The 10,641-nt window shown below is 31.6% G+C and overlaps 1 protein-coding gene across 2 annotated transcripts; it reads right to left on the bottom strand.

Annotated features, from left to right (window-relative positions):
* Nucleotides 1-1,160: 1,160 nt before the first annotated feature.
* LOC106716253 lies at nucleotides 1,161-3,534 on the bottom strand. Of its 2 annotated transcripts, XM_045684050.1 has the most exons (5): nucleotides 3,147-3,534; nucleotides 2,630-2,811; nucleotides 2,173-2,433; nucleotides 1,721-1,812; nucleotides 1,299-1,357 (listed from the first exon to the last, which is right to left on the bottom strand). In XM_045684050.1, exons 1-4 carry the CDS (start codon nucleotides 3,452-3,454, stop codon nucleotides 1,739-1,741), a joined length of 825 nt encoding a protein of 274 aa, XP_045540006.1. In that variant the 5' UTR covers nucleotides 3,455-3,534; the 3' UTR covers nucleotides 1,299-1,357; nucleotides 1,721-1,738. The 2 variants fall into 2 exon arrangements, with proteins under 2 accessions (XP_045540005.1, XP_045540006.1); XM_045684049.1 differs by lacking the exon at nucleotides 1,721-1,812 and having other exon boundaries at nucleotides 1,161-1,357.
* Between the last annotated feature and the right edge of the window lie 7,107 nt (nucleotides 3,535-10,641).

Below are 10,641 nucleotides of genomic sequence, written 5' to 3'. Positions count from 1 at the left end.
AAATTTTATTAAGATCCTTTGATCTGTTCCGGAGATTCCATTAATTCTGACTTTTTTTTTTAAATATCTGTACAAATATCACACTTTTATGGACGCGACTTTAATTAATAGCTTTGTCTTTATATCATTTAAAACTTGACGATAATAATCCTTTACATAATAGTGTCCTATTTCACAACGACGACACAAAAAAAACCTAGGCTATCTTCAGACTTGCTTTATTCCTCAAGTAAAGTCAAAGCGAAGCTACAGAGAATAATATTCAATTCATATAATCTTAAACTTAAAGTGAGATAAGTAAAAAATAACACAAAACTGTTCCGGATTAGTATTTGGATGACTGAATTCAGTGCATCAATATTCCGGATTCAATAAAAAAGTAACATTGCAAAGAAATAAATAACACGTGTTCATGCTATTCGCTTTCCCTCGTTATTTCTTTGATCGGAAACGTATCCTAATGCACTTGGCTAGTAACTTTGACGTCAGAGAAAAGGACTAAGCCTTTACTTATTAAATAAAGTCATCATAAAGGGTGATGTGATGATGATAATCGCAAACGAGAGCACACAAATAGAGGATACAAGCAATTTTAGAACTTATTTCTCGCTTTTATTTGTTAGTGTACGCTAGACAAATCCTTTCTTTTAATAGTCAAAGGTTCTTAGCGAGTAACAAGTGAATTAACAGTCGCTTTGTAACAATTAGGGCGTGTAATCGGCCTCATAATGTGGGGTACTTTTAAATGAGCACATGTGAAATGCGATTGAACATAAGAATGGGAAAATAATAGTAAGGTTTTGTAAAAAGTTATATTAATTATAGTTTACAAATACAATTAATTAAATAGAACAGACCATAGTTTTAATCACAGTAAAGATGAAAAGTGCTACTACTCGTATATTTTATAAAGAGAAATGTTTGTTGAATCCCATAAAAAAGATATGTTGTTACACAAACGTATATTATAAGTTTTTTTCACTCAGGAGTTTTTTTCATTGATGTATAGAAGTTTTAATTACAATATAAAAGTTTTTTAAAGAAAGAAGAAAAATACCATGACTAGTAATAGTAAGATTAAATTAAAAAAAGAATTCAAAATTCATCAAAAAGTTAGATTAAGCTTGTTAATAAATTACACATTAAGATAAAAGTTAGTTTCAACTGTGTCGTATATTTATTGGTGTCCAAGCATAATTCCTGGCATTGCGAACTTTCGTTTCCTCTCTTGTATGATCAATTTCCTTCTTAGATGTAAACAGCCGTTCCAATCTATCTCTTAGTTCATCAGGAGTTATCGGTGATGCTGTTGTTTGTTCAGCTGATTTCTCTTTGTACTGTCTTCTATGGTAGTAACCTGGGAAAAAAAATATTTTATTTTAAAATATTTTATAGAATTACAATCAATGGTCAGTCTCCGTAGCTTAATGTTTCCTAGAGTTAGTATAACTACTTAGAATAGTAAATATGGTGCATTTGTTCCACAAAATAACATAAGTAGGTGTTCTTATTTGATATTAACTCAAAATCTTGCAACTGAAAAATGCAAAATCTTGACCAAATCGTTCCATCTTATGAGGTTACATTTATTTAAAAAACTTATTTAGTTTACGTTCAAACGTTAGTACATTTCATTTCGCGAAGTAATTTGCAGTATTTGTATGCTATATATTTATCAGATTTTATGTTTCAAGTCTCTAAAAAAAGTATTGATACTTACGTGATACGTGGTGGATATTTAAGGATAACGTTTAGTTCCGTAGGGATTAAAGGAGGTTTTAGTAACAGTGCACTTGCAGGAAGTCAATGGACCTGAAGGGAAAATGGGGAAGAATACGGGACAGAAAAGTATTTACTACAATCAATATTAAGGTTATTTACTGATCTCTTTTCAAATATTTTTTTTTTGCCGATCGAATTGTTAAAACCGTTTACTACAATTGATTTGATATTTCATCAAAAATGATTTTCACATTAATTTGCACAAAATGTTCTTGAATTATTACACATTTAATTTCAAACTCACAATTTGCTAGCATTATTAAAACCTTAATTATAGCTATGGGAAAAAAATCGAATAATGTTAATTATTTTATGTTTCAAAATGCTGATGCTTTTAGGGACGATTTGTCATTTAAATTTACAAATTAAATGTAAGCGTATCTAAATTACCTCCAGGATTAGAATGGTAATGTCCGAAGTCTTCTTGCGAAGTGAACGTAGGTGGCGGTGTTGTTCCAAATCCAGAGAAATATTGTCCACCGAAACCGTTCACAGAGAATAAAGTTGCAGCAGCTAGTGCTATTTTAGCGATAAGAAAAGCCTTCTTGCTCGCTATAAGTACCAAACCCAGTAGTAATGGCAGTAAAGTTGCGATGTGAAATTTAAGACCAAGAAGAAATGGAACAAGTAGATTTCGTACTAACAGACGACCTGGAAATTAAATAAATTATTGTCTTAACAGTTTCATATAATTTATACTTTTGGTATAATTTATAAATAAACGTAGATGGCGCTCTTCAAGTTCAATGTTATCGAAGCCTTGACTTTTATTTAGCCTTGTAGTTTTATATTTAGAACATAGATGGCGTTGTACAATCATCTTAATCTATCGAAAAAAATTACTTACCCGTCGTTAATTCGCCATGATTCTGATACCCTCTGTCCTTAACTCTTGGATCTAATACAAATTCGAGTACTCCGTTAGATAAAGTTGGTCCAATTCTCATCGCAAGTCCCGGGCATAGTCCACTCAGGTCCCAATGTAACGACCTCTTTGATATTAACTCGCTCGCATCTTCCAATATCGATCTGAAAAATGTAATATGGATTGTTACCAGGTGGCACCAGAACAGCTGAACGGATTTGGATAAAATTTGTTGCAGAAATAAAATTTTGTGTGGAAATATAAATAGGAATCAAATAGGCTATTTGATTCCTATTTAAGGTTATCGTGGTCCCCGATATCATTTAGTTTATAACAAAGAAATAAACAGGCTTTTTTATTCTTCGCGAAAAAGATTTTCTATACTCTGAATTACATTTAATACTTAACTTTTCGGACAATTTATGTTAAGTAAATAGGCAATTTAAATAAACCTTAATCCTAATTTTACAGCATTAAGAGAGTTAATTAAAATAATTACCTATAATCCAGAGGATCCTTGTCTAAAAAGTTTCCCAAACCTCTTGGTGTCTTCTCATCACGTAAGAAAGAAACACCAGTAGCCAAACTGAATGATTCTGTTTCATCATAATGATTCAAATTAGCTAATAATTCTTCACCAAAACACACTCCTACTTCTACACCTCTTTTAATATTTAAACACTTATTCAACTGCGATGTTGGAAGTTGATCTTCTATTATATCTCCATCATGACGGTCTATTTGTATAGGTATCACTTCAGAAATCAAAACAACTATTAAGAACACATATTTGTTGATTAAAGTCATTATTATTGAATGTTTTTGATGTAACTTTACTTCTATTTACATCACATACTAATTTAGTAATTTTAGTTATTTCTTCTACTTTAGCTTTGATAGATCCTCCTTTGTGAAGTTTATTATTACGTATAACGTTATTGTAAGAACTGGTCCGTTTTATAAGCTTTCCTTGTTATGTCTGGTTGAATTCTGTCCATTGTTTTCTGAGGCCCGTCACGGGTACTTCCCACAGAAACGACAATGGGGTGAAAATTGGACGTGGATTTGCGTAGCAATCTCTGAGAGCTATTTGCATTGCGAATACAATACGTAATATGTTGTGTAATTTAAGTAACTTATAGTGATGTGATTTAATTTGTAACATTAGGTACGGATAATTTAAGTGCCCACATTTTTTGGAGCATGTTATGCTAGAAACAATGAAGGTTACATAAAACTAGCTGTCGTCCGCGAATCCGAATATCAGCGAATTTATAATATTAGTAAGATATCTGTGACATTCTTTATTCAGAGAAGACATAATGTAAGGTAGCAAGCTGTCATCCGCGACTCCGTCCGTGCGGAATTAAAAAAAAACTTAATTAGTAGCCTATGTGTTCTTCCAGACTAATTTCAGTGAAATCCCTTCTAAAAAACATCTAAACTTGCGCATTTTATAATTTTAGTAGAATTTTATCGACTTTATGAGTAAATTCACAACGATTTTGTAGAAAATTCGATGATTTTTTTTAATTTACGCTTTGCTTATTATTAAAAATTCTTTGGAAAACAAAATTTATAACAATGACATCATTAACTATTCAGAATTTTTGACGTTGAATGGCTTCATAAATGAATAATTGAATGGAAATATATTGTGGTCAATATTGTTGTTAATGGTAGCATGTGTCCTAGGTACAATCTCATGGTTGATAAAGTTGAACAGTACGGAACTAAAATAGGATGGTTTTCGAACTCTAATAGTACGTAGAGGGCCTCTGACCTCTTCATTGTCTCACAACCTGCTCAATCGACTGCGTCATACATTTGAACGTATCAAATTGCTAAGCAAAAGTCAACTCAATTTCTCAGGTGATAGAACTTAAATTCAAAGTCCATCGTTTTGTCCGATATAGCATTTAGGAAGGACAGACATGATGAAGTGAAAGTGTACATTTTTTTTTCTTACATGTCCGGTTCGGTTTAGTAAAAGTTTTGTTTGTCTGACGTAACATATTCCCAGACTTAACTCAGTGTGTGTTGTTTTAATATTATTACTTAAATGCATTTATATTAGTTAATCCTCTTAAGTCGACTTGATCCATTATTTAAGTCGACTTGGTTTGAAAATTTTGTAATTGACTCATCAATACTAATATTATAAAGAGAAAAGATTTGATACTTCATTTGTTTGTTTGCATTGAATAGGCTAGGAAACTACTGAACCGATTTGAGAAATACATTCACTGTTGGGAAGCTACACTATCCCCGGGTGACATAGGCTAATTTATTACTAGATTATTCGAAAATGCTATACATATAATGTACTACAATACATTATGTTTGTAGTACCTAGTTTTTTTAGTTGAATAGTTGAATATTTTGTAGTTGAATAACAGACAAAACAATTTTCTCATCGTTTAGACATGTAAAAAGCTACACTTCTTGGTAGTAACTTAGTGATTTTATATAAATATGAATGTTTTGTAAATTAATGTAAACCCATGATTAGAAAAAAAACTGAGTTTCTTTTGTTAAAAGGATAGGTCATTCGCCTTTCGTAAAATCAGATGAACTTATCTTTAAATGGCATTTTTTATAAACACAAACCCAATGAAGATAGTAATTCATGAATGGAATGGATCATGAATGAAACTTTAAATTTTTCATTAATTTTTTATTAATAATTTGTAACGTAGTTTGTAGGTAATTTGTAAATGCCTTTCCATTCCATGACCTTAAGCGGGGTCCCATACATTAGTCATTGACGAGCTTTCGCCTCAGACGCCAGAGGCGCTCAGGCTTTCTGTGTCTCACGTGTTTTATGTAATATCCCCCTCTATCCCCCTTTCTCGTACATACAAAACTAGTCTTACTATACACGAACTACATTTCAAATCAAATTAGAACTTATTGCTGATGTATTAGACTCAAATTTCCGTGATGTTCAGTTTTGTAATGGAATAAAAAGCCGTACAACAGGTTGCGTCTTTACGTAGAATTGAGTTGGAGATTTTATAACGATTGAGTCGGGATTTTTCAAAAAGGAATAAGGTCTAAAATTGCTTAACGTTTTTTGAATACATACATGACGATACAACTTTAATAATGCGGTTGTAAAATCCTATTCAAAGCTTTATTTTGAAAGTGTTAAGGTATATTTTAGTGTGCTCAAGGTTTTGTGATAATTAAGTTTGCATTGTATAGATTTAAAAGAAAAGCGGATGTAAACCGGACATAGGGACTCGTGTGAAGAGAAACTAAAGTCAGTTTTTATTCAATTTTCTGAAAAGGATGTCGTGGGTCGTTCGGCACACTTACATCTGACGTCAAATTACGTGAACCATTCAATAAAACGATTGTAAATTTTACATAATACAAGACTTTTGTGTAGTTATGTACCACTTTTGAGTGACTCAACCTTGGTGTGTTTCGCGTTCTTTTGTTTTCTTTTCAGATGTTTCTCTCTAAAAATATATTACAATAGTTTGCTTACAGTTTGTTTCTGAGACCAAAATATCTGTTTAAAACAATTTTTTAAATGGGAATTTTGGTCTCAGAAACCCAGGGTTAGTTAAATATTGAAACCATTCAATACGTTGATTACAATTGACCGTAGATTTTTTATAGCATAAGGAGGCAAACGAGCATCGGATCGTCTAACATTAATTGGTCCGACGCCCGCAGATACGTGGGCTGGCCTTTAAAATTAACATAAAATTTATGCCAAAAGCTATTCTCAGATTATGTTGTACTTATTGCTTTTTGTAGGACTCTTTAGATTGTCGTAGTTTTTTTTAAATATGCTAATATTAAATTCGTACTTTTATATACGTATACTTTTTAATTAATTATTAAATAATCGAGTTGAAACTAAACTTGCGTTATAACTAAAAAGACACAGAGCGAGTGACATTAATGTTTTTGAACATATAAAGTATAACTCGACTACTTAAAAATAGTCGCTTAGCTCAGGTATAAATAATATTTGATATATTTTTTAAGAATCGATATCCATAGTTAATTTAAATGATACACGATCGTTCTCAACCAGTAATGTTATACAACTTAATAAAACGAGAAAGCGAAAATCAATTTGTAAAAATTATGGGTGTGTTCAGTTCGTGTCATTAAATTACATCTTGTTTGAGCTACTTATTGGTAGTTTCATAATTTATAGGAAATTCTACAACTTTCGATTAATTTATAAATCAAGTTTGGCTCTAACACAATGACTTATGCCTTCCTTAGTATACTAGCTTATATAGTTAGCTATTTAGTTAATTAGCTAATTAGTTAGCTAGTTATATAGTATATTAATCCGTTCAGAATTAAAAAAAAAGCTTAATTAGTAGCCTATGTGTTCTTCCAGACTGTGTTCTACATTTATTTCAAATTTCATCGAGTTCCATGCAGCCGTTCTAGAGATGGAGAAGGAGAGCGTCGGTGCCTTAGGGGTTAAGCACTTGACTTGCAATCTGCAGGTCCTGGATTCGAATCCCGCCATTACCAATGTGTTTTTCGATTTTCGATTTACATATGTACATTTATCCGACGTTCTTACGGTGAAGGAAAACATCGTGATGCAACCTGCACATATCTGAAAAGAAATTCAATGATATGTGTGAAGTCAACCAACCCGCACTTGGCCAGCGTGGTTGACTATGGCCTAGTCACCCCTAACTTGGGGTAGGCTTCAAGACCCTCAGTGGGGACGTATACTGAGCTGATGATGATGTTCTGGAGATAACTTGTAACAGACATCTACTCATCCATCCAAACATTCGCGTTTATAATATTAGTAAGTTAGATAACCCAAGTTATAATTAATAAAAATCATATCAGTTAAAAGTGAATCTTCAGTTCCCACCGAATTCGAACCTGATCTAGTTAATACGCACAGGTTACAAGATATTTTTGAATTTAATAATGCCTCGAAGAAAATGAGATGGCTTTAGTCTATTGATAATTTTCACAAAAGTGAAATTAGTCTCAGAGCACCGCATGCAACAATGTGCTAATGAAATGTGACAATAGGCTCATATTCATAGCCATGTTTAACTTTTATTAATAAAGTAAAAAAGCTGATTGTTTCGAAATTTTATATTTCCAGCATTACGAGATTGTAATTGTATTTTTAAGGTGGGATAGTTCTGCCAGCGTCAAACGGAATTTCTTAATCTCTGCCCTAATTCTTTGGGTCATGGACGTGAGGTGTAGTTTTTGAGGGCGTCCTAATATTTGTGTATTATTAGGCCCTTATAAAATAATCAGCATTTATTTTTTATACCAGACGTACCTACACGGATTCGTCGTTTTAATTAATTATCAAAGGCGATAAAGTTGTTGCGTTACTTCTTTATAATTTTATGAAGATGGATTTATATAATAGTAATAAGTGACATGTGAAGGATCGTACTACACATACGCGCTTTATTATTTTAAATGAAGAGTTTCGTTCAATTCATTAAACTTGGTAATGCGTCGTTTGTCCGCTAAAAGCGTGATCGTTGCATACTAGATTTTCTGTTTTTTATACTTATAATCTACGCTAGACATAAGATTTATCTTTGATCTTTAAAAATGTTTAATAAACTCTGTTTTGACAAAAAAAGTTTTCATAAACTTAACTTTACTTACTTTAACACTTTGTGTAAGAGTTTCACAGTAAAGTGTACCACAAAACTTGAAACATTATGGGATAGGATAGGGCTCTCTTCGGTCTGATTAATTCCATAAATATATTATTATTAGAGTGATGTAAGAGCACTGACCATATATCACAGATATGTTCAAATATTTTTTCACCTAATTTACTTATAGGGAAAGCTCCTAATTTACAATGTAGGATTAGTATTTTACTAATATTATAAACTAGCTTTTACCCGCGACTCCGTCCGCGCGGAATAAAAAATAGAAAACGGGGTAAAAATTATCCTATGTCCTTTTCCTGGTTCTAAGCTACTTGCCCACCAATTTTCAGTCAAATCGATTCAGCCGTTCTTGAGTTATAAATAGTGTAACTAACACGACTTTCTTTTATATATATAGATGTAAATGTTTGTATGGATGTTTGTTTGAAGGTATCTCCGAAACGATTGAACGGATCTTGATACAATTTGGCATAGATGTAGAACATAGTCTGGAAGAAAACATATGTTACTTACTATGTTTTTTTTTTATTCCGCGCGGACGGAGTAGCGGGCAATAGCTAGTATTAAAATACATATAAACATGAAATTGAATAAATAATTGACACAAAACATTAAAGTGTTATTTAAAGTAGAAACTAATTACTTTCTGTAATTCATCAACAACTTTAATAACCCAACAAATTAGTTCCGAAGTTACATCGAATCACGTGACAATAAAACCGCCTAACAAATAATATACATCGAAGTCGTGCGTTAAAAAAGTACATGAACATTTCATGCGAAGTATATAGTATATAGAACATTTCCTTGTTCATGTATTTCGTTCGTGTTTTATTTAATAAAAAAAAATTAAAGCACCAATAGCCTAATAGTTAAAAGTACGATATACGACTGCGTAGTAGTGGATTCGAATCCAGCTATTCAACTATTTTAATCTCCGGTATTAAATTAAAAAGTCTTAGTACCCAGAAGTAAAGTCGCTTACTTTCGACTTGCCGACTCAAGCATTGGGCATTTGGTATGATTTCCGATACTTCATACTTATTATTCACATATTGACACTAGTAAGGTCAACATTGAATCACGTTTGAAATGTTAATCCAATGCTGAATACCAGTGTGCTAAATACCATACACACCATAAGTGCATGTAACAGATGGATATTTTCTTTAATACTTTTTAGTATACTTTAATAAACACTATTTTACGTATTATGATAATGATATGATTTTATAGTCTGTTAAGAAGATTATATTGAAACCACAGATTTCTATCATTTTTTTTAATATGAAACACTACATTGCTTCTACAAAACCTACTTATTTCAGTAAGTAAGTTTATGTTAGTAAGCAAATATAACGCAAGAAAACCAATGTCTTAAATGAAATTATTGACACACGAATATAGTATTAGTTTTTTAGTATACTAAAATCATGCGACATTGATCAATACTAATATTAAAAAGAGAAAAGATTTGATTGTTTGTTTGTTTGTATTGTATAGGCTGCGATATTACTGAACCGATTTGAAAAATTCTTCTACTGCTGAAGCTGCGCTTTCCCCGGGTTACATAGGTTTTCATATTTATTACTAGATTTTATCTAGATTACTATTCCGCGTGGACGAAGTTGCGAGTAACCAGTACATAATATAAAAAAAAACTTTCTGAAATAAAAAGAAAATTTTTATTAACAAACTTCTTCCCGTTATACTTTTTTCTAATAATGTACAGATGAAATCATTCTATTCAATCAAAGCATAGCTGTCGACGGAGAATTGGAACCGTTTGTACAGTCAAGTGAAAAAGTTTTATTCTTTTAATTATAGTATTTTACATATTCATATCATATTTACCTCTCGACAACAACATTTATAGTTACTTGGTGACAAACTCTTACAATACTAACCGAAGGTTCTGAGACCAAAATCTTTGTATAAACTATATCCCATCCCATCTTTGACAAAAAAGAGATATCAATGTGTTTTAGACGTTGATTTTGAACTCAGAAAGAAACCTATGGTAGGTGTTCCAAAGAGTTAACTTTAAAGCATTGAAGACAATATCAAAGGGTACTACAGAACTAAGAATACAGATTTTTCGAGATTCGGAACATTGTAATTGTAAGTAATTGTTACAATATCGGTTGAATTAAGACTATGATTTTTTTTTAAATTATAATCAGATGATAATTTTGTATTCTATACATAACTTTTTTATAACTTTAGCTGAGAAGAAAATATCGAGATATGTAAAGTACAATACAAATAGATACCCTTTATAAGACTTTTCTTCCCGATTGTACATACAACTGCATAAATGCATCGATGCATCCCTCTCGG

This window comes from Papilio machaon, chromosome 24 (genome assembly GCF_912999745.1).
Source record: "Papilio machaon chromosome 24, ilPapMach1.1, whole genome shotgun sequence".
In the NCBI taxonomy this organism is placed as follows: domain Eukaryota; kingdom Metazoa; phylum Arthropoda; class Insecta; order Lepidoptera; family Papilionidae; genus Papilio; species Papilio machaon.
Note: the sequence above shows the minus strand (reverse complement) of the source record. Positions and strands in the feature narration are given on the sequence as shown.

What these genes read in the sequence shown, in the direction of transcription:
- LOC106716253 (XM_045684049.1), bottom strand. Translation starts at nt 3,454, where the DNA reads ATGACTTTAATCAACAAATATGTGTTCTTAATAGTTGTTTTGATTTCT. An exon ending in AAGGATCCTCTGGATTATAG is followed by an intron (nt 2,812 to 3,146) that starts GTAATTATTTTA and finishes TACATTTTTCAG; the next exon opens with ATCGATATTGGAAGATGCGA. An exon ending in TCATGGCGAATTAACGACGG is followed by an intron (nt 2,434 to 2,629) that starts GTAAGTAATTTT and finishes TTTAATTTCCAG; the next exon opens with GTCGTCTGTTAGTACGAAAT.